General features: G+C 42.0%; 1 protein-coding gene across 4 annotated transcripts in view; it reads right to left on the minus strand.

Moving 5' to 3' along the window:
* Positions 1-24,545, minus strand: part of ACE2 (angiotensin I converting enzyme 2) — a 51,895-nt gene that overhangs the window by 6,794 nt on the left and 20,556 nt on the right. For all 4 annotated transcript variants that reach the window (XM_027533926.1, XM_027533929.1, XM_027533927.1 and 1 more), the window contains 10 exons: positions 21,845-21,942; positions 18,945-19,114; positions 16,989-17,215; positions 12,533-12,677; positions 10,397-10,495; positions 9,596-9,718; positions 9,008-9,180; positions 7,746-7,804; positions 3,312-3,412; positions 648-764 (listed from right to left, as the gene is read on the minus strand). In XM_027533926.1, coding sequence (XP_027389727.1) covers positions 648-764; positions 3,312-3,412; positions 7,746-7,804; positions 9,008-9,180; positions 9,596-9,718; positions 10,397-10,495; positions 12,533-12,677; positions 16,989-17,215; positions 18,945-19,114; positions 21,845-21,942 — 1,312 coding nt within the window. The remainder of the gene's footprint in view (positions 1-647; positions 765-3,311; positions 3,413-7,745; positions 7,805-9,007; positions 9,181-9,595; positions 9,719-10,396; positions 10,496-12,532; positions 12,678-16,988; positions 17,216-18,944; positions 19,115-21,844; positions 21,943-24,545) is intronic.

The following is a 24,545-nucleotide window of genomic DNA, read 5'->3' on the forward strand; positions in this document are numbered from 1 at the left end:
GAGTCGGACACGACTGAGCGACTTCACTTTCACTTTTCACTTTCATGCATTGGAGGAGGAAATGGCAACCCACTCCAGTGTTCTTGCCTGGAGAATCCCAGGGATGGTGGAGCCTGGTGGGCTGCCGTCTATGGGGTCGCACAGAGTCAGACATGACTGAAGCGACTTAGCAGCAGCAGCAGTACGCAGTTCTCAACCAGTGACTGATGGGAAGTGGTGAATAAATACCCCAGCTCTGATGGGACAATTCAGGTGCATATTCCACACCATCTCCCAGAATTCCCAGCAGAATGGAGTTCTAGCTGCCCACGGTGGTAACTTGCTCATAACATGTCAGGTTACCTTCCTTCCATTCTGTCTCCTGTCCACACTCCTCAATCCATTCTTCCTGAGGTTACTTCCCAATTAAACTACTTACTTTCAAATCCTTGTCTAAGGACCTGCATCTGGAGAAACCCAATGAAGGCAATCCCCTTGCTATGCGATCCTTTTGGAATTAAAACCCAAGTTTTTCAGATGAGGAAAAACACGCAAATGACTCAGAACAGTGCCTGGCACCTTTAGGAACACACAAATCATTTCATTACTGTTGTTGTTGCACTGGGGCCCCTCACCCTTCTATCCTGCATTTGAAAGTCAAGTATCACCTGATGGCGTTTTCAACTTCAGTTCTCGGAATGATGTCAGACACGTTGTTAGGTGACGTGACAAAGAACTTGAAGGAGATCCTTGGTTTCTTGTCACTCACCCACACGTTGTCTTCTCTGTGGAGAAACAAAAGAAACATTTTCCCTGGTGGCACAGAGGACACTGTGAAGAGAATGAAGACTTCTGCTGCTGGAGATGGGGGGACAATCACAGGGTAGAGTGGAGAGCCCTGGAGCAGGACCCGTCATGGAAGGATGTCACTGTCCCAATAACCTTAACACTGCCCAAAGCACGTGAACTCAATTCCCTAAGGTGTGAGAGCAAGTCTTGGCATGATTGGTTCTGCTACCATATAAGAACCACAGTTTTTTTTAGTGATAGAAATACTTCAAACAAAGCAGCGGAAGAATCAGCGAGGAATCACTGGTGACCCAGGATTGTGATAACATGGTGGGCAGCGATGGCTCCCTTCCATGGACAGAGGCGGTGCCCTGATATCTTCCAACCGGGCCCCTCCTGGCAAAACTCGGCATGTTGCCCCCACAGGTGAGGGTGAGGAGTGGGGTTTACAGTAGGATGTGACAAGACTATGCTCTCACAGCTGATGAGACTGATCCTAATAAAATGCAAGGCAGGGACTTCCCTGGTGGTACAGTGGATAAGAATCTGTCTGCCAATGCAGGGGACAGGGGTTCGATCCCTGGTCCAGGAAGATTCCACATGCCACAGAGCAATTAAGCCTGTGACCCACGACTATTGAGCCTGTGCCCTAGAGCCAGCCAGCCCCAACTACTAAGCCCACATGCCTCGTGCCTAGAGACTGTGCTCTGCAAGAAGAAGCCTCCACAATAAGAAGCCTGTGCACAACGAAGGGTAGCCCCTTACCTGCCACGGCTAGAGAAAGCCCACGTGCAGCAATGAAGACCCAGCGCAGCCAAAATGAAAACAACGAATGTTTACTAAAAACCACTATGAGGTACCATTTCACACCAGTCAGAATGGCTGCGATCCAAAAGTCTACAAGCAATAAATGCTGGAGAGGGTGTGGAGAAAAGGGAACCCTCTTACACTGTTGGTGGGAATGCAAACTAGTACAGCCACTATGGAGAACAGTGTGGAGATTCCTTAAAAAACTGGACTGCCTTATGACCCAGCAATCCCACTGCTGGGCATACACACTGAGGAAACCAGAAGGGAAAGAGACACGTGTACCCCAGTGTTCATCGCAGCACTGTTTATAATAGCCAGGACATGGAAGCAACCTAGATGCCCATCAGCAGATGAATGGATAAGAAAGCTATGGTACATATACACAATGGAGTATTACTCAGCCATTAAAAAGAATACATTTGAATCAGTTCTAATGAGGTGGATGAAACTGGAGCCTATTATACAGAGTGAAGTAAGCCAGAAAGAAAAACACCAATACAGTATACTAACACATATATATGGAATTTAGAAAGATGGTAACGATAACCCTGTGTACGAGACAGCAAAAGAGACACTGATGTATAGAACAGTCTTATGGACTCTGTTGGAGAGGGAGAGGGTGGGGAGATTTGGGAGAATGGCATTGAAACATGTATAATATCATGTATGAAACGAGTTGCCAGTCCAGGTTCGATGCACGATACTGGATGCTTGGGGCTAGTGCACTGGGACGACCCAGAGGGATGGTATGGGGAGGGAGGAGGGAGGAGGGTTCAGGATGGGGAACACATGTATACCTGTGGCGGATTCATTTTGATATTTGGCAAAACTAATACAATTTGTAAAGTTTAAAAAAATAAAAAGCAAAACAAAAAAACCCAAGGCAGATCATGTGGTTCAGAGCGTTTCTCATGCAGAAGGAAAGCCAATGGCCTTAGAATGGCTTTGGCGGTGCACACACACTTTCTTCTCACCTTTCCATCCCCATGCCCCAGTCTGCCTCTGACCGCATCTCCTATTTGTCTTCTATTAGCTCACTCTGCTCCAGCCACAGTGGCCTCTTTGCTGTTCCTTCAATAGGTGAAGGATGCTTGTTCCTCGGGATCTTTCTACTTGCTATTTTTCAAGCTGCAACATTTTTCCCCATGGTCTGCACCTCTGACTCCCTCTCCTGTTTCAGCTATTTGTTCAAATACTACCAAGGTCTTCCCTGACCATTTTAGTTAAAATGTAACCCCCCCGCCCACACACACACAACCAGCAAGCACTCCCTTGCCCATTTCCTACTGCACTGTTCTCCCTAGGACTTATCACCATCAAATTCTACTATATTTCATTTATATATTTTGTTGACTGTCTATAACACACACACACACACACACACAAAATAGATACATTAGAATACAAGCTCAATGAGAGCAGAGATTTCTGCCTTTTGTTTTCAGTGCTGAGGGTGCATGAGAGCATTTGGGGAAAAGAAAGGGAGAGGAGAGAAGGTGGGGGGGGAAGAGGTGAGGAGAGGGCCATTTAATAATAACAAAGCTCTTCCATCTACAAGTCAAATAAGTCACAAGCATCCCTTTAAAAAGGTGGCCCTAATTCCAGGAGAGCAATGAGGTTTAATAGTTGTTAGGAGGTTTTTCTCAATTTCACGTGAATAAAAGTTGAAGCATAAAACTTTCTGATCCAAGAGTAAGGGAAGTACTGATTGAGAGCACAGCACATCAACTCACCCAAAAAGAATGGTCTCATTTCTGGCTGCTGAAAAATACTTTCTCATGGCATATGCCACAGACGACTGGAACAAGTACATTTCGTTGTCATTCCATTCATACTGAAAATTCACAACAAAAACACTGCTCAGTAGAGATCATGGGGACATTAAAACCTGATATTCCACAAGCTTTTTTTTTTTTTTGGCCATGCCACGCATCTTGTGAAATCTTAGTTCCCAGTCCAGGGATTGAATACACACCCTTAGCAGAGAGAGCTCAGAGTTCTAACCACTGGACCACCAGGGACTTCCCACCATGTGTTAATTTTAAATTGTCTAATATGCCAAAGATTCTAGCTCTGCATAAGGTCAGTGACCCCCAACTTGAGTGTGCACTGGCATCACCTGGAGGGCTTGTCAAATCACTGAATTCTGGAAAGCCTCAGAGAAGACCTGGAATTCTGCGTCTCTAACAAGCTCCCACGGAGAAGGCAATGGCACCCCACTCCAGTACTCTTGCCTGGAAAATCCCATGGACGGAGGGGCCTGGTGGGCTGCAGTCCATGGGGTCGCTAAGAGTCGGGCACGACTGAGCGACTTCACTTTCACTTTTCACTTTCATGCACTGGAGAAGGAAATGGCAACCCACTCCAGTACTCTTGCCTGGAGAATCCCAGGGACGGGGGAGCCTGGTGGGCTGCGGTCTATGGGGTCACACAGAGTCGGACACGACTGAAGCGACTTAGCAGCAGCAGCAACAAGCTCCCACATGGTGGCAATACTGCTGGTCCAGCACCAACGCTTTAAGAACCACAGGGCTCACTGGTCCCTTGAATTTAACTTAAAGTAAGCTGAAATAAGCACTCTAGGGCAGGTTTATAGATGGCAGTTATGTGTGCCATTGGTTTTGGTTAAAACATCCATATACTGTAGACAAGTATGCTGACCTTTTACTATTTTTATAGCAAGTTCTCAGACATGTGTAAGTGTAAAAGAAAAATAAACTTCAAGTTCAAAGGAAAAAATAGCTTTTTGTAGACAAGGTAATTCTTGTTTTCCAGTGCTAAACCAATGGCTTGTGTAAAATTTGTGTAGTCCAGGAAAAACCTGTTCAAAGAGAAAAAAAAATTCACCCTTTCCTCCAGTAGATGGCAGTAGAGATCATGAATAGCACAAAGCTTGCCTCTCTTCCCTCTTTTAGGAAAAACAATTACAGGAGATTATCGTACTAAATGAAGCAAGCCAGACAAAGACAAATATTGTTAAGATATTGCTTATATGTGGAATCTAAAAAAACAATACAAAGAAACTTATTTATAAAACAAATAGACCCACAGACATAGAAAACAAACCTAATTAAGATTACCCAATGGGAAAGGGGGGAGGAAAACATTAGGAATTTAGGATTAACAGACAGACACTACCATATATAAAATAATTACTGCACAGAGAACTATACTTAATATTTTGTAATAACCTATAAGGGAAAATAATCTGAAAATATATATATATGTATGTGTATAACTGAACGGATTCTGGGCCTCTGAAACAAACACATTTTAAATCAACTATACTTCAATTTGAAAAAGAAAATTTTAGCTGTATATAAAAAAAAAAAATTCAAAGGATTGCTACATTGAATCCAGCTTGATACCACTCATTTATTGGGAAAGTTGCTTTAATAGTAATAATATTATTAATATGGCTGTGGTGTTGGAGAAGACTCTTGAGAGTCCCTTGGACTGCAAGGAGATCCAACCAGTCCATCCTAAAGGAAATCAGTCCTGAATATTCATTGGAAGGACTGATGCTGAAACTCCAATACTTTGGCCACCTGATGCGAAGAACTGACTCATTGGAAAAGACCCCTGATGCTGGGAAAGATTGAGGGCAGGAGGAGAAGGGAACAACAGATGGTTGGATGGCATCACCAAGTCAATGGACATGAGTTTGAGCAAGCTCCAGGCATTGGGGATGGACAGGGAAGCCTGGCGTGCTGCAGTCCATGGGGTCACAAAGAGTTGGACACGACTGAGCGACTGAACTGAACATGGCCACTAATATTCTGGTTATTATTTCTATATTTAAAAAGTAAAGGCTAAGGTCTCAATATAGTATCAAAAATCCAGGTGGACTTTGCTATGAAGTAGCTTGAACTGGACAGTTATTCTGGCTAAAAGTATAACTCCACTGTCATCAAAGCAGCCTGTTGCTCTGTGAATGGGCCTCAGAATATTACACCATCTAACCCTTTGAAGACTATTTACTAATCCCTCACTGCATGGAAAGAGAACAGGGGAAAAAACATGTCAAGAAAAAAGAAGATAATTGAAAAGAATCCTGATCTACTGGATACTTTAAATTAAAATTAAATTTTATCAGTCCAAGGAAGAGTTAATAAAAATAGGACAGAAGGAGAAATAACCCCAGAGATAATGATTGCTAAGAAATAGGAACTTGAACTTTCAGAGTTTGAGAAGTGATACACCGCCATTTTATACTTGTTTCTGAAATCTTCATTTTTTACTCCTACTATGGGCTTCCTTGGGTGCTCAGTGGTAATAAATCCGCCTGCCAATGCAGGAAACCAGGTGTGATTCCTGGGTTGGGAAGATCCCCTGGAGAACAGAATGGCAACCCACCCCAGTATTCTTGCCTGGAGAATCCATGGACACAGGAGCCTGGAGGCTACAGTCCATGGGGTCGCAAATAGTTGGACATCACTTAGTGACTAAACAACAACAATGACATGTTATTTATATTTAGATGTTTTGCTTATATATGAAAATTACACTACAACTACTGTGGAGCCTTGGACAATAGTTAACTTCCCAAGAAAAGTGTGGGGGTAGAAATGCCATCTTTGATTCTATCCAGTGAAAAGAACAATTTTCTGTAGCACCTTGGACTGTTTTATCCAATAATGCCAGGTTGCTCTCTAATCCTGCAAAGCCTCCTGGGTGCCACACTTCATGCACGCCTTTGATCTCCATCTGCCTGAGGCAACCCTCTCCTCTCTTTTTTCCCTGAAACAAATTGCTTCAAACTGGATAACCTGAGACAGGTGTTTAGGAGAAAGCAATAGCTGATTAAAGTAATTCACATGAAGGTGTAAGTAATCTGATTTTCTGTGAAACTTTTTGTTTTCCAGAAATGCATCTCTGCCTCAGTGGTTCTCAAGCTGTGCTGTAATCAAAATCACCTGGGGAACTTTGATGACTTGATGCCAGATGCATGCGTGCTAAGTCGCTTCGGTGATGTCCAACTCTTTGTGACCCTATGGATTGTAGCCTGCCAGGCTCCTCTGTCCATGGAATTCTCCAGGGAAGAATACTGGAGTGGGTTTTGATGCCACACCTCAGAGCAGTAAGTCAGAATCTCTGGGAATGGGGCTGAAGCATTAATATTTTTAAAAACATCTTGAATGACTCCAGTGTGCAGTCAAGCTTGAGAAACAGTGGTCTGAATTGTTGCTTCCCAGTCTTTATTGTTCGGAGAAGGCAATGGCAACCCACTCCAGTACTCTTGCCTGGAAAATCCCATGGATGGAGGAGCCTGGTAGGCTGCAGTCCATGGGGTCGAGAAGAGTCGGACACGACTGAGCAACTTCATTTTCACTTTTCACTTTCATGCATTGGAGAAGGAAATAGCAACCCACTCCAGTGTTCTTGCCTGGAGAATCCCAGGGACGTTGGAGTCTGATGGGCTGCCGTCTATGGGGTCGCACAGAGTCGGACACGACTGAAGCGACTTAGCAGCAGCAGCAGCAGCAGCAGTCTTTATTGTGTCTACAAACCACCTGGGGGGTTGTTAAAGCGCAGATTCTAATAAAGCAGGTCCAAGGCTGGGGTCTAAGATTAAAACAAGCTTCTAGTACCTAGATGATTGACTAAGACAAAACAAAGCCAAACTGCCTACAATACTTCTAAAAGCAGTCTCTAAAAATATAAACATGTCCTCTTCCTCAAATACAAGTAATGGGGACTTCCCTGGTGACCCAGTGGCTAAGACTCCAGGCTCCCAAAGCAGAGGGCCTGGGTTCAATTTCTGGTCAAGGAACTGGATCCCACATGCTACAACTAAGAGTTTGCACGCTGCAGCTAAAGATCCCACACGCCACAACTAAGACCCGGCACAGCCAAATAAATATATTTTTTAAAAATACAAGTAATTGTGATTAGAGTGAATTGGGAGGGTAGGTATTTGATACTTTATATGTTTTCTCACTGATCTTCATAATACCTTCAGAGTCACAAGGAAAACAGAGGCATAGCTAATTCAACAAGAAATGTATTACTGAAAAAACCAACTCAAATGCCAGAGGCCAGAATCTAGGGCTTTTTAAGAGAACCACGTGCCCTTTCATCTTTTCAACTGCACTGAAATGGGCTTGTTGTGCCCTAAATAAGGGAATGCACTGAAAAGTCATAGATGCGCTATCTAGAATACTCACAGCATTTTCTCCAAGAGCTGATTTTAGGCTTATCCTCACTTTGATGCTTTGGTCAGAATCTGATTAAAGAGAAATAACAGACTGTTGTTAAAGACAGCAGATTAACCATGTGTGTTTATTTCCTTCCTTTCCCAAGATCCCACTAAAGTGATAGTAAAGGAATTTTTTAAAGGTATAAACACTCCTTTGGAAAATGAGAAGGTATGGAGGAGTGGTAAATGCTTTCTCAAGGGTCAGAAAGCCATGGTGTAATGTGTACACATGAGCAGTAGAGACCCCCCAGAGAATCCAGGAGAGGCCTGGGATTCAGGTACAGCAGAGGCTAGGAAGAAGATACTGGACTGAAAACAGGGAAAATGAAAGTCTAGGTCTGGTTATAGCCACTTAGGGGAACAGTTGATGCTCCTACCCCATGAGCTCTTGCTTAGAAAGTCACTTGGAGGCTGTGCTGCAGCAAAATGGGAGGTAATTCATGAAAGAAGACATGGCGTCAGGAAGGGGTGGATTCAACCCAGGACAGCAGCAAAGGCATGACTCAGGATGAAAACTGCGGTCCAGATTGAGACCGGAGGACTCTGAGAGGGAGTTCTTTAGGAAAAAATGAGACTGAAAAGAATAGATACGTTGGAATAGTTGGAGAAGAATATAGCATAGACAGCAAATTAGGCATGCAAAAAAGTGAGGCAATAGAAACTTCAGGACAAACAAAAAGCTACATTAAAAAAGATATAAAATAGTATATTACTCGGTTCTGCAGGTATAATGATGCAAATATTGGTAATTTCTTTACTAAAAATTATGTTAAATTTCATTGGGAGAATGGGAAATGGAGGCAGAAGAGTAGGCAGAAGTGCATGTCTAAAACTGAGCAATGGGGAAATGACAATATAAACAAACTGTTTAGAAATATGGATGTAGCTGCCAGAAAGAAGAGGGGACTGCATTAAAATTGTTAAACGTATTTGCCTTTGAAGAGCAGGGTTCACATACAGTGGGTTGGAAACTGTTAGACTCTTATTTTAAATATGGGGCTAGTAAAGCAGATTGAAAACAAGAGGGGGGCAGTTTTCACTGGGTCGGGTACACAGTAGGTGCTTAACAAATGTGTTTCCTCCCAGAGAAAATGGCATCTGCCACCACAGTACAGGGGGTAGGTAGAGGGCGAACACACTCAACTGTGTAAGTCCCATGAGAGTAGGGCCAGAGAGGACTAGAGAAGCAGAAAAAGGGCCATTCAAAATGTGTCAACGCCATCTACTCACATGGAGTCCATTCCGTGCTCCATCCCACGAATGAATTCCTGTTCTGCTCTTTCAGCCAGGTAAACAAGGGCTCAAAGTAGTTGAGCAGGGGTTTTACATCCATAGTCTTTATGCCCACAATATTTTCCAATGCTAAGGTCCAGGGTTCTGATTTTCCAAGGCGCAGCATTTGGCTACATAAAAAAAAAAAAAAAAAAAAGCGGGGTGAGGTGGGTTCAGGGCCTTTGGAAGGATTCCAGATGTACATCTGTTTACATGTTCAATCTATGGTTACTCCTCTTTGGTTTGACTAAGTTTGCTCCTGGCAAATAAGACAAGAAGGCATGGTAAAAGATGTATTCATCTTTTAATCTCTCTTCCCCAGAGAGCTCTCTAGTTACGACATGGGGAGAGGAGGTGGCCTGTCTAGCCATCACAGGATCCAGGTTCCTGTGTGATCACAGAACAAACATTGAATTCATGGATGAAGACATTTTGAGTCCCCAAATTTTCTTTTTTTGGAACAAAGAAATCAAATTCAAACCTAGGCATGGAAATGAGTAACATTAAATAGGATGAGAGGTTCAGTATTTTTGAAGCATCTCTTACAGCAGCCTCTGCCCAGCTTCCGTGGAATTTGAGATATCACATTTGAACAGGGCACCTTCATGTTTAGCTGTTTTACAAAGGGCTTCATGAAACTGGAATTGATAAATGGTCCTTGTGTAATACCTGTAAAAGAGACAAAGAAAAAAAAAGAGTTGTCCCGTGTGTAGTTTCTGTGGTAAAGCCATAGATTGGGACATATATTTAAATTTTGAGGCCCCAGCAAGCAAAGAAATGTCAGTTAAACCTCTTTTCACTCAAGAAAGACCCAAACACAAACCCTATAGACTCATCATACTTGCATTTATGTGTCAGCTGATAAAAAGGCCGCATTATCTTGTTAAATGTGAGCTCACATTTGTAGTGTTTTACTGATTTATAGCCTTTTCACATAACTGATGCCAATCAATCCTTCTGGCAAATCATCAATATTATTTCTACTTTACAAATAAAGAAACTTAGAGACTCAACAAATTCAAGATCTGGAGCTAATAGGTGAAGAACATAGATTTGGGGACTTCAAGTTAAAAATGCTCTATTACAATCACCCTGAACTCTGCCAGTAACAAGGAGACAAACAGAAACATTTCTATTGCTCCCAAGGAGACGATAAATTCCCTGTTGGTGGAGAAAAGGAGCTCATATAACTTTTGTTGAACTCAATACATCATGTTCAGTTACATAGAATTGAAACTGATCATCTATTTTGAGGTTCTAAGGGGGAGGTGAATGGAGATAGAGAAATTAAAGTTGTCACTCTGTCTACAAATTCTAGAAGTGAAACAGAAGAAAACTGTCACTTACCGGATGAATGAGTAATCTTCAGCCACATGGAACAGACACGCAGGATCACAGTATGTCTCATCATGGGGCAGAGGCTCCACCACTCCGACTATCTCTCGCCTTTGGAGGAAAAAGAAGGTATATTAGCTGTGGGTCACTCATTGAGAGAAGGTATAGATGGTGCCATTGTGCAGTGCCATCAGTCAATGGCATTTCTATTGGAATCTGTGGTCAGGTGAAATTGAAACAGTGTAAAGAATTACAGAATAAAGCCCATCATGTAATCATCTCTGTTTTTTGTTACTTCAGCCAGTATATAACATTGAAAAATAGCTGTATCATCAAAACACCAATTCATAAACTGTATTATGTGACCAAAACCATACAGTGAAAGTCCTAAAAATTCCTCTCCTGCACCATATTTTATGGGCTCCTGGTAGGCAGAATTTTCTAAAATTGAAACATCACTGATTCTTCAAGGTCAGCTCAAATGCCCCCTCATCTGTGAGTCCTGCCCCTGACCCCAAGCACCTGCCACCACAGCAAGCCCTCCAGCTCCCTAGGCCTTCTCTAGCTCTGCCTCCTTTGCCATTTCTCTCTCTGTTTTATAATTATTCACATACAGCTCCTTCTTGCCCTGGAGACTTGAGCACCTAGCGGGCAGGGCTGTGTTCTGGTCATCTTTATAGTTCCAGGGCCAGCCACAATGCCCAACGCTAAAAAAAGACTTCATGTGGACTTATTACATGAATAGAGTACAATGAACCATTTTAATGGCCTGATTCCATGTACCTTTGGAAATAAACTAAAAGGGGTCAAAAATTTAATCAGGATAAAAAGGTACAGAAACCATGTATTTGGCATTGTTTGAATACATTTGTCCTTTCTGATTGTGGGATCGTGATAGACATAATTTTGGTAATACTTAAATGCTAGAGACAGTTATTAGAGATGCTGTCTCCTTCCTCCCAAGGAGGATTTATGTCAACAGAAAGAATCTTAGCAGTGGCACTGACTTCAACTTATGGACATGGGGCTAAATGTTATAATTGTAGATCTTCACTCCAAAAAGGAAAAATAAAGAAAAATCATTAACAGAAGTCTGACTAACATGGTGGGGAGATCTCTTTTCTTCCTTCCATCTTCCTCAGTAGTACTTTCATCATTATTTCATCCATGTCTGAGCCAGGCCCTGTGCAAAGCACTTGGGATATAGTGATGAATGCCGCAGCACTAAAACTACAGAAAGGCATCACCATCTGTGGCCCAAATGTGACAGGCTTTCACTGGCTTGGAATTCTCTCCCTTCCCTTCTATGTACACCTGGTTAACTCCCACACTGTTCTCAAACCTCAGCTTGGATGCCTCTCCTCATCTGACTCACTGGCCAGGGCTTTGGATCCCCCCTTGGATGCTCACGGATCCCCACACCCTCCATCACAATTCAACACACTGCAGTGGTTTCATTTTCCACATCCCTCCATAAACTAAAAGCTCTTGGAAGTCAAAGAGAACATCAAAAACGATCAGCCTCAGATCCCTGGTGCAAACGATCAGTCTTGGATCCCTGCTGAAAGAAAAGTGAAAGTGAAAGTGAAGTCGCTCAGTCGTGTCTGACTCGTTGCAACCCCGTGGACTGTAGCCCACCAGGCTCCTCCGTCCATGGGATTCTCCAGGCAAGAATACTGGAGTGGGGTGCCATTTCCTTCTCCAGGGGAATCTTCCCTACCCAGGGATCGAACCCTGGTCTCCCACATTGCAGGCAGACGCTTTAATGATGCTGGTGCAAACGATCAGTCTTGGATCCCTGGTGCTTTACCTAAAATATGGGGTTATTAATTTTTGTTTCAAAGAATGGACAAAATAAAAAATGGAAATGAACACATTGATTACTTCCTAAATAATATCAGAGTTTAACGGGTGCCTCAACATGCAAGAAGATAGAGCATGAGAAATTTCATCACTTGACCCTGCTTTTGAGTGAGTGGGCAAAGCCAAGGAAATGTTATCTGAGAAGGCACCCAAATGGAGACTTAATAAAAAGCAAGTAGTTATGTGAGTGTGTGTGTGTCTATATAGGCCAATTAGATGCTTTTAAATAAACAGCAAATTCATGAGAAAACATTTTACTGATTGCGTGCACATTCACTGACTTACTTCATCTCCCACCACTTTTCCATCCACTGCTGTTTGGGAATTTCACCCTTAAAGACCATCCACCTCCACTTTTCTAACATGTAAGTAAATGGTAGAGTTCCAACAATTGTAAGTGCTTGTTTGAGCAGGAAGTTTATTTCTGTTTCTGAAAGGAAAATGGGAAAGGATAAATATTAAGATGAGGATGACAGTAGACATTTCGTGTTCAATGATTTCCTAATCTCAAGATATTATTCCTCAAGATATACTTACTATAAGCATGATCACATGAGAAATATTGACAGTGGACATAATAATATGTATTTATTCATTTTCTCAGCTGAGGGATTTGAAGTAGGGTGAAGCCTTGGATAGAACAGGTTAAATAAATCCACAAGTAACCCTCTTTTTTGCATTAATTTCAGTTGCCTTCCTTAACTACCTCTTGTCAGAGCTAAGTAGGGCTATTTCGCCTGCTTTCCTAGTCATACTATTTATTCTTGTAAGCTCCATGAAGGTAGTGACTGTCAATGTCTCATTCAAGACTATATCTAAACTGGTGTCTGCTACATGAGGCCCTGTGTGAGTCTTTGCTAAATAAATGGATATTAAATAGATGTGGCCAAAAGCCAGTAAACCAGGGAGGAAAAAGATACAAAGAAAAAACAGCCTCCTTCCTCTAATTATCCAGTAGATAATCAGAAGTACCATGAACTTTAAATTTACTGATACCTTCAGTTCAGTTCAGTTGAGTCGCTCAGTTGTGTCCAACTCTGGGACACCATGGACCGCAGCACTCCAGGCCTCCCTGTCCATCACCAATTTCCAGAGTTCACCCAAATCCATGTCCATTGAGTCGGTGATGCCATCCAACCATCTCATCCTCTGTCATCCCCTTCTCCTCCCGCCTTCAATCTTTCCCAGAATCAGGGTTTTTCAAATGAGTCAGCTCTTCACATCAGGTAGCCAAAGTACTGGAGTTTCAGCTTCAACATCAGTCCTTCCAATGTACACTCAGGACTGATCTCCTTTAGGATGGACTGGTTGGATCTCCTTGCAGTCCAAGGGACTCTCAACAGTCTTCTTCAACACCACAGTTCAAAAGCATCAATTCTTCGGTGCTCAATTTCTTCACAGTCCAACTCTCACATCCATACATGACTACTGGAAACATCATAGCCTTGACTAGACGGACCTTTGTTGGCAAAGTAATGTCTCTGCTTTTTAATATGCTGTCTAGGTTGGTCATAACTTTCCTTCCAAGGAGTAAGCATCTTTTAATTTCATGGCTGCAGTCACCATCTGCAGTGATTTTGGAGTCCAAAAAAATAAAGTCAGTCACTGTTTCCACTGTTTCCCCATCTATTTCCCATGAAGTGATGGGACCAGATGCCATGATCTTCGTTTTCTGAATGTTGAGCTTTAAGCTAACTTTTTCACTCTCCTCTTTCACTCTCATCAAGAGGCTCTTTAGTTCTTCTTCACTTTCTGCCATAAGGGTGGTGTCATCTGCATATCTGAGGTTATTGATATTTCTCCCGGCAATCTTGATTCCAGCTTATGCTTCCTCCAGCCCAGCATTTCTCATGATGTACTCTGCATATAAGTTAAATAAGCAGAGTGACAATATACAGCCTTGATGTACTCCTTTTCCTATTTGGAACCAAGCTGTTGTTCCATGTCCAGTTCTAACTGTTGCTTCCTGACCTGCATATAGGTTTCTCAAGAGGCAGATCAGGTGGTCTGGTATTCCCATCTCTTTCAGAATTTTCCACAGTTTATTGTGATCCACACAGTCAAAGGCTTTGGCATAGTCAATAAAGCAGAAATAGATGTTTTTCTGGAATTCTCTTGCTTTTTCGATGATCCAGTGGATGTTGGCAATTTGATCTCTGGTTCCTCTGCCTTTTCTAAATCCAGCTTGAACATCTGGAACTTCATGGTTCACCTATTGCTGAAGCCTGGCTTGGAGAATTTTGAGCATTACTTTACTAACGTGTGAGAATTGAGTGCAATTGTGCGGTAGTTTGAGCATTCTTTGGCATTGCCTATCTTTGGGATTGGAATGAAAACTGACCTTTTCCAGTCCTGTGGCCACTGCTGAGTTTTCCAAATGTGCTGGCATATTGAGTGCAGCACTTTCACAGCATCATCTTTTAGGATTTGAAATAGCTCAACTGGAATTCCATCACCTCCACTAACTTTGTTCGTAGTGATACTTCCTAAGGCCACTTGACTTCACATTCCAGGATGTCTGGCTCTAGGTGAGTGATCACACCATCGTGATTATCTGGGTTGTGAAGATCTTTTTTGTATTGTTCTTCTGTGTATTCTTGCCACTTCTTCTTAATATCTTCTCCTTCCATACCATTTCTGTCCTTTATTGAGCCCATCTTTGCATGAAATGTTCCCTTGATATCTCTAGTTTTCTTGAAGAGATCTCTAGTCTTTCCCATTCTGTTGTTTTCCTTCTATTTCTCTGCATTGATCACTGAGGAAGGCTTTCTTATCTCTCCTTGCTATTCTTTGGAATTCTGCATTCAAATAGGCATACCTTTCCTTTTCTCCTTTGCTTTTCACTTCTCTTCTTTTCACAGCTATTTGTAAGGCTTCCTCAGGCCTTACAAATATCTTCCTTACCAGAGTTTATAATGCTTTAACAAATTATATTATTTCATTTATCCTTTATTAGTGGTGTAAATGGAAAAGGAAATGGCAACCCACTCCGGTATCCTTGCCTAGAGGATCCCGTGGACAGAGGAGCCTGGTGGGCTGCTGTCCATGGGGTCGCACAGAGTAGGACACGACTGAAGCGACTTAGCAGCAGCAGCAGCAGCAGTGGTGTAAACGGGCCGTGGAGCTCATATCTGTCGTATAAATGCAGCTTACTGGAATGTAGCCAGGGCGCTATTATCACTGTATCTTTCTAGTGTCTTTAAAAATGATTTACACTTTTGGAAGAAGAAAGGAAGAGAGGGAGAAAGAAAGAGGAAAAGAAGGAATGAAGGACTTTATTTTGTCAAATATAATTCACAGATCAGGAGCAGAGCCAAGGAAAGAAGCAGGAGTTTTTCAAACCAGTGATTCAATCATCTTTGCCTGCTGTAAAGGAATATTAAAAAATGATCAAACCCTTTTCTGTGAATTGACTTGAGAATGATAATTTAAAATCAGGCAACAGGTGTGGTTACTGTGAAACCCCTTTCCTTTGTTGCTCACTTCTGGAAGGATACTGCTACTTGTCTATTACCCACTGGGTCTGTGCTTACATTTTCTCAGACATGATGGTGGCTTTACAGTGACCTACTCCCAAGTACTTGTGAGATCATCAAGGTCTGGAGTCAGAAGTCAAGGCAAAGTGAACTGTCCACACAAAGATGGAGCTTATGACCTTGACCTCATTGTCTAAACGCACCAGTCAGCAGAGCTGGTGTTATGAGGGGAGAAAAAAACATGGGAAAGAAGAACATATTTGGTTCTAAGTGTCCTTTTACAAGAAAGAATCCTCACAGAAAAAAATCTGGATCTTGTGAATATTTGTTGGGTTCCATCAAGTCCAGGCCATCCAAAGAGAAAAAGGCTGCCTCAAACAAAGGTGCTGAAGGATGCCCTGGATCTGAGGGGATGTTATGGGGCAAATTCATGTTTCAGCTAGATGAAAAAAAATGTTTCAGTCTCTCCCAATCTTCGTATTCTACCACCTGCTCCTTAAGAACTCCCATAATATTCCCATAATATTGTGGGGAAGTTGTGGATTGGGTCTTTGGTTCTGGTTCTGCCATGCTGCTTTTTGACCTTGGGCTAGTTATTTTCCCTCTCATGCCTTTAGCTTGCTTCCTCTGCAAAGTGATTTTTAGAATCTTTCCCAGCTCCATCATTGAGGTTTTTACCTAGAACTGGGGGAATTCAATCTGAACTCTGACACTAATTAGCTAGGTGACCTTGGATAAGCCATTTCAGTTCTGTGGGTCTGTTTTAACATCTTTTTAAAAATCTTCTGGGTTTTCCTGGTGGCTGAGAGATAAAAAATCCCCCTGCCAATACAGAAGACACAGGTTCAGTCCCTGGGTGGGGAAGATCCTCTGGAGAAGAAAACAGCAACCCACTCCAGTATTCTTGCCTAGAAAATTCCATGGACAGAGGACCCTGGTGGGCTACAGTCCATGGTGTCACAAAGAGTCAGATATGACTGAGTAACTAAACAACAAGTAAAATAAAATAAAAGTTTTCTGCTAGATGATTCTTAGAGTCCCAAGATCATTTACTTAGTTATCTCTTCTCAGAGACACAAAAACAAAAGTTGGCATGTTATGTTATATACTGTTTTTTCTTTAACCAGAAGCAATTCCCAGTTACCCATAAATACATTATATTTTATATGGCAAAAATTAAATATATCTTATGCATGACAAGAAATACCTTTGCCCATGTCAGAATAAAGAATACCCAAAAGAAGCCATGAGAAAAATGTTCATACCATTGTCTTCATGAAAATCAGGTGCCAGAAGACCAAGCGCTTTCAAATAGTGAGGTGTGGCTGCGGACAGTGACATGATTTCCCCGACAGCCTCATGGAAACCTTCATTAGCGCCATTCCTGAGTAGGTAGGGCTGTGCGGCATACGCCATGTCATACTGGATGTGGCCCATCTCATGATGGGCTGTCAGGAAATCATCCATTGTGACCTTCGTGCACATCTTGATCCTGAACAAAAATGGGCAAGATTAACGTGAACCTCACTGAATTTCATTTATTCATCATAATAGTTATATGGGATTTCTATAGCATGCATCACATTTCCAAGATTTATTGACCAATGAATCTTGAGGACCTACCTCATATGTTCTAGAAACTGTTCTAGGTGCTCAATATAAAGTGATGGGCAGGGCTGAATCCTGTCCTCCTACTCACAGACTAATAGAAAGGAAGACAGAGTTTTCTACTACAACAACTCTGAGGCAAGTGCTCTACAAGTGATCAGCAGACACGGCCTTGGCCATAATGGTGAGTAAATGCAGGCCTAGTCTCCTAGAAGCACCAGGAATGGCATGACTCAAGATGCAATGAGCAATCTTGACCTTGATTAAAGCACAGCAGTTTGCCAGGTAGATGGCAGGAAGGGTCAAGAGACTGACCTTCCTAGAAGTGCTCAATGAGGATGGCTTGAGAAAAGAATGGGAACACAGACAGCAGTTTGGGACAGTTAGGACAGAGAAGCAGTAAAAAAAAAAAAAAAGGGGGGGGGCGGGTGGGAACTAGAAATCGACATTTGGGAATCATTAGCATGTAAGTAGGGGAGTGGATGTGATGGCCCATGAAGCTAGTGTAGGATGGCAAGGAAGGAGGGCCAAGGACAAAGCCCCAGGAGGTCCCAGGATGTACAGCGTGGAGAGGAAAAGGGGACAGAGAGAGAAGTCAAAGAAGTCTGGAAGGGAGGACAATGCAGACACTAGTGAAAAAAACACGTCAAAGACAACCAACCAACACTGTCTCATGCTGCTGTGGCCCAAAGACTGCATTTGGTGATTAGATACTAGTCCTTTTCAACTTGGCAAGAGCAGTTTCAGGTAGGTGAGTGGAGGGGTCATATTTCAGTAGGTGTTGTCATTTTCCCACCACTCTGAGCACACCATCCCCCAATAAATACCCTTTAAGGACTCCTACTGCTCAGGAACAAACTCAATCTCCTCTATACACCCAATATGACCTCTTTTTCTAATTTTGGTTTTCCTCTATTCTCTTTGACACAATTATAAGAACAGGTACTTACTTAATGTCTACTGTGTGTAAGATCCTGTGCTGGAAGCTTATACACACTTCCTCAAGTTTCAGCCTTACCCTAGTACTGGAGTCAGTAAGCTCTGGCCTGCAGCTGGCCACTTGTTGTGATAAATTAGACTTTACTGTGACAGCCCCAACCACTTGTTTCTGTATTGTCTCTGGCTGCTTTCATGCCACAAGAGCAGAGACGAGTAGCTGCAACAGAGACCTGCAAAGCCTAAAGAAACGATTTAAGTACTCTCTGTGTTTCTCCTATGATACATAGCAGATTTTCTACCCACCTGTCCTAGTTCACTCAGAAGAAAGAAACGGGGAGGGGGGATTAATGTCTGCTTCATATATTTCATCTTCCATACATCTTTGCACCAAGCCCTTCCTAATGGGGGCACCACGATACTTGTGACCATGAAACTCTAATGAATGCATATTATTTCAGATGAGCTAAACTGTCTAAAGGTGCAGCTGAGGGCCTGAGGACAACCCCCTTTTCCTCGGAAACCCAGATATGGTCTCATGGACTCCCAGCCTCTATTCAAGGAAAATTCACTCCTCTCTTCAGCGCTCAGAGAAGCAGACAAGGAATCCAAACTCATCCTCATCCCTCCATTGTCTCCTGTTCAAGTACTGGCAGTGTGAACGTCAGTCTCACTACCTGAAGTCACCCTTCCCCAAGTCCCACGCTGTGGGGTGGCAGACCACCTTCCGGCCATCGCCTGGCTCAGTCAGCATGGAGTTGTCCCAGAATCCTTGAGTCATGTAAGGAAGGCTGATAGACACAAAGAACTTCTCAGCCTCCTTGAATATCCTTTCTGCATCCCAGGACTGGGGGAAAAAAAGAACAGCATTTAATTGTAGCATTAAAATCACAGCATTCCTTTTGTTGGGTATGTACAAACGCATAGCCTTTCTGAAAGGCAATTTGGCAACATGTACAGACAGCTTTCACAGTGTTTATACTCTTTGTCTCAGTAATCCAGTCTCTAGGGAACTAACCCAGGAAATTTTCCGAAATTAGGTCAAAGAATTACATTTTAAATGATTTTTATTACTATTTTTCAATTAAAATATATTTGACAAATTGTATGTGTTACAAAATGATTTTTAATACAGGGAAAAGTGGAAACAGCCTCCAGAATGGCTAAATAATGATGCCTTTGTGGAATAGAAAACCTAAATAAATTGGATTTATAAAGAATTTTTATTGATTTTTAAAAATAATAGTGAGAAGATAAAATATGTAAAACACATATATAGTATAATTTTAATGAAGAAGTGCATTAAAATGTCAGGAGTAGACTGTGATTATGTATGAATTTTTTTGCCTTTATTCTTTATGCTCCAGGTGTAAAGACAAGTACTAATGACCTTCTCTTTGCTAAAAACTGTTCAACTCAAGACAACAACCCTTGATTGAGTTCGTTCAGTGAACAAGGCCCCAGTATTAGGCTGGGGAGTATTAGTGTCTGTGTCCGAGGAAGACACAAACAATAAAGCAAACATGAAGTCACATGCTTTCGAAGTCAAAAAGGCCCACAAGAGACCCAGCAGCCAATGGGTAGCTGGGCCTTGGCTTCATAGTCTGTATAGGAACCTGCTGCTGCTGCTAAGTCGCTTCAGTCATGTCCAACTCTGTGCGACTCCATAGACGGCAGCTCACCAGGCTCCCCTGTCCCTGGGATTCTCCAGGCAAGAATACTAGAGTGGGGTGCCATTGCCTTCTCCAATGCATGAAAGTGAAAAGTGAAAGTGAAGTCGCTCAGTCGTGTCCGACTCCTAGCGACCTCATGGACTGCTGCCTACCAGGCTCCTCCGTCCATGGGATTTTCCAGGCAAGAGTAAACTTTCAGAATATTCTGGAACTGCAGAAGGACAGCAGAAGGTGTCTGTCATTCAGCAAATCTTTCTGGGAACCAGTGTCCCTGGAGCTGACCAAGACTTCTCTGGAGATAAGGCCCATACATCAGTCAAACTAAATTTGTACAGTTGGCAGATAGTTAACGAATCACTTTTTAGTGACACAGAAAACTTCCTCTGATTTTAAAAACCAGTCAAGTTAATTTCTTCTCCCATGTCTGCCTTGAAAATATGTAATTGGATATAAGAGACACTATGGATTGTTTTTTTACCTTCAAAGGCTTAACGTCAGACAATGTTGCTATTGGTGACTATGGTGTTCTTAAGGAAAATGAATGTATATCAAGAGTGCAGACTGACAAGCACCGTTAATATCTGTTGAATGAAGAATGAATGGGTAAAAAACCGACTGCAAATTCTGTGTTCCAACCTTAATTGCCACTGACTGACTGTCTTTGTGACCTTGGGTGAATCATTTACCCAAGCCTCAGTTTCCTCACCTACGACATGGAACTATCACAATACCTGCCCTGATGCTGCTGCTGCTGCTAAGGCACTTCAGTCGTGTCCGACTCTATGCGACCCCATAGACAGCAGCCCACCAGGCTCCCCCATCTCTGGGATTCTCCAGGCAAGAACACTGGAGTGGGTTGCCATTTCCTCTCCATTGTGTGAAAGTGAAAAGTGAAAGTGAAGTCGCTCAATTGCGACCAACTCGTAGGGACCCCATGGACTGCAGCCCACCAGGCTCCTCCATCCATGGGATTTTCTAGGCAAGAGTACTGGAGCGGCTTGCCATTGCCTTCTCCGACCTGCTCTGATAGTCCCATAGATTTGTTGTAAACATAACATTAGGAGAGATGGTGGGTGTGAAAACACCGTAGACAGGCTACGGAGGTACATAAAAATGAGCCCCTGCTGCTACTCAATTGCAAAATGGGGCTAGAACAGCTGCAGGAGTTTGGGGGCTCTTGAAGCTTCATGTTTTCATTCTGCTGTGGACTTACCTCAGGAATATGTTATGCAAATGAAGGTGTTCATTGCGTAGTTGCTTACAGATTTAAAACTGTTCACAAGCAATGCATAAATACTAATGTAAATCACAGTGCAATGATTTGGAAAAATTTTACACAGCTAATAGATGTATGATTATAGATTCTACCCAGAATTGTAGAGTATTAGCTCAATAAAGAAAAACACACAATTACAACTATAATATGCTTTCATCAATAGAAGGGAACACAGAGAATTAAAACAATTATTCCAAGATGGTAACAAAAAGTTTATTTGCAAACCATTGCAGACTCTTATGGTATCTTTAACAATAATGATTTTTAATATGCAAAAATCTAAAGATATCCTTTTTTTCCCCTATTCATAGAGGTTACTGACTACATAGTAATGACTAACTTTAGAAAGAATTGTTAAGTTCACAGTTCCACATCTTATTGCTTAATGGAAAACCAGGTCATCTCCACTTTTAGTTACTCTCAGCAAGATCAATGCCATTCTTATTCTAGGTACTAGATGTCACTGTCATTGTAAACCACTTTTCTATGAAAGAACACCTACATAAGAAATAAATTTAAAATAGCTTGAAATTTTTCTCATTTACATGACTTTATAACATAAGAAGAGAAGGGTAGCATAAAAAGGAATGAGGTTGAGGATTTAGTTTTCAAGGTGTCTTCTTCCTACCTGGTTCTCCATTTTTTCAGTAACATCTATGCTTGGTTTGTGTTCAAAGGGGACTGTCAAAGAGTACAGATTTGTCCAAAATCTCCCCCACATATCACCTATTAAAAAAAAGGTTTGTTAATATGTGATAAATATAGTAGAAGTATAGACATGATTTTACATAGCACATGAGGTGGGACTGGTAAACAGGCCATAGAGTATTCTAGATTTAATTTATTGGGTTGGCCAAAAAGTGATGTTACAGAAAAACTTGAATGAACTTTTTTGCCAACTCAATAGTTTCTGCGCTTCCTTTCACTACCTCTTTTCCTCTTATTTTATATTTTCAACATTCCCTTCTTTTACTGTCTCCTCTAAAAGGTTAAAATGGCAAGAGGTGATGTGGTGAGGCAAAGCTTGTTAAGGAATCATCCCTGTTTCTTTCATTTCAAATCACAATTCAAAGGCACAATGTATTAAATATACAGGACATCATAGCTACTATAGGTTAGAAATAGGTTTATATAGTCCCTCATCCATGGGACAAAATACTACAAATTAAACTGCTAGTAATCTATGATATTGAATTTAACAGAGAGTATATAGACAGATTTGCTGTTGCTAAGGGGAAGAGGGAGTGGGGGAAGGATGGATTAGGAGTTTGGGGTTAACAGATGCAAGCTTTTATATACAGAATGAATAAACAACAAGGTCCTACTGAATAGCATGGGAAATTATATTCAAGATCCTGTAATAAACTATAATGGAAAAGAAAACTGAGCGCATATAGGATGATCATTCAGGACACTCTGCTAATAACTAGTAACTAAGTTCCACTTTTATTACTATACTATAGTAATCTACTTAACTGGGTGACTTTTCAAAGATCTCAAACAAATGTTAAACTGGATTCCAAGGCCAGAAACCCTAAAAGAGAAAATGGATCTGGAAAAAAAAAAAAATCAATGTAACAGCAGGACCAGAATTCTGGCACCAAAGGAATGGAGCAAAATAACTACCTGAAGAATATGCCAACAAATTCATGTTTTAAAAGATAAAATTCAATAGAGATAGATGCAAAGTCCTATGCTTCAACTGTAAAGAAATAGCTATTATGGAAATATGTGATATATGACATCAGGTTGAAACACAGCGCACATGTAAAAGACCAAAAGGGATCCAACAATAGTATGACGTGGCTTCCAAAATGCAAATATCACCTTAAGGTAAAAGAATAGAATTACAGTGTCTAGAACAAAGGAAGTCACAGCACCATCTTTATTCTATGCCGGGCAAGCCTCAGCTGGAGTAACTGCTCAGTTCTAAGCATGGTATTTGAAGAGGGACATCAATAAAGTTTGATTTTATTTATTTGCTTGTCCAAATGAGAACAAGTAGAAAAGTGAGATTTTTAAAGAATGGCTGAAAGTCTATGTAGGATATTTAACATACGAGAAGAAAATAGTGTATACACGATGACAAGAATAATAGTAAAATATACTGCGTACATACTCTTGTGTCAGGAACTGTGCTGTGCCTTGACAATGGTTGTTTACAACTCTCTAGAAGGCCATCTTGTGCAAGAAGAGTGGACATAGTCTGGGTAACCTCAGAGCACAGAATTAGGCAGAATGAATGGAAGGCATGAGAGGGGTGTTGGTTCACCTCCACATAACGTAGGACTTTCTTATAACTGGTACAATGTAGTGATAGATGAGTCTATTTTGGAAGGAAGCAAGAGCCACCTCATGCCGGACAGGTTTAAGCAGAAAATGAACTGCCAAAGAATGCCTGCCAAAGACACTGTAGAGAGTATTTATATATTGCTTTAGAGGAAAAAGTCTCCACTGCTCCTTTGTCCAGATTCCCTCCTGCTAAGAAAGAAGCTTGCCTGTAAAGAATCAGCTACTAGCAACTTAGCTTGCTGTAGTAGGCTTGCTGTGTATGCAGGATGTAAACTTTGCCAACACAGATATTTCTTTGGCCAAGGCTTTGAGGGTGAGGGAGAGGGGAGGGAGGGTGACCACTCTCTGGCGAGGAATAAGGGAGTTCAGTAAAGGGCTCCAGGTCTTGCCTGGTCTACTAAAGCTCTACAGCAGGATCCGGAGTTCTCTGAAGACTGTTTCTCCTCTTAAGCTAGGCAGCTTTCTTCATGAGGAGGATTTCATTGACTACCCATATGATTCCAAACCAAGTACTTTGCAGCAAAAGATATTGTTGCAGTTGAACAATCAACTTACAGAGCTTTCACTCAGGCTATACCTTAATTCTAGATAGCTTTTCTCTCACCCCTGACCACTCCCAACCAACTAAGCTTCTTTCCTCTGACAACATGATGCTAAAATCTCACCTCAAGGGTCAGCCAATCAAGTTGAATCATACAATTTAGTTTCAGACCTCCCTGGTGGTCCAGTGGTTAAAAATCCACCTTCCAATGGAGGGGACACAGATTTGATGCCTGGTCCAGGAAGATTCCACATGCCAGAGGGCAAGCAAGCCTGTGTGCCCCAACTACGGAGCCCACGCTCTAGAGCTCATGAGCTTTAGTTACTGAAGCCCATGTGCCTGGAGCCCACGCTGTGTAACAAGAGAAGCCTGCGCAGCACAGCTAGAGAAAGCCTGCATGCAGCAACTAGAGAAAGCCCGTCCACAGCAAGGAAGACCCAGAACAGCCCAAAAATTAAAAAATAAAAATAAACCTGAGGATCTTAAAAACAAAACA

The sequence above is a fragment of the Bos indicus x Bos taurus genome, chromosome X, assembly GCF_003369695.1.
Source record: "Bos indicus x Bos taurus breed Angus x Brahman F1 hybrid chromosome X, Bos_hybrid_MaternalHap_v2.0, whole genome shotgun sequence".
Lineage (NCBI taxonomy): Eukaryota > Metazoa > Chordata > Mammalia > Artiodactyla > Bovidae > Bos > Bos indicus x Bos taurus.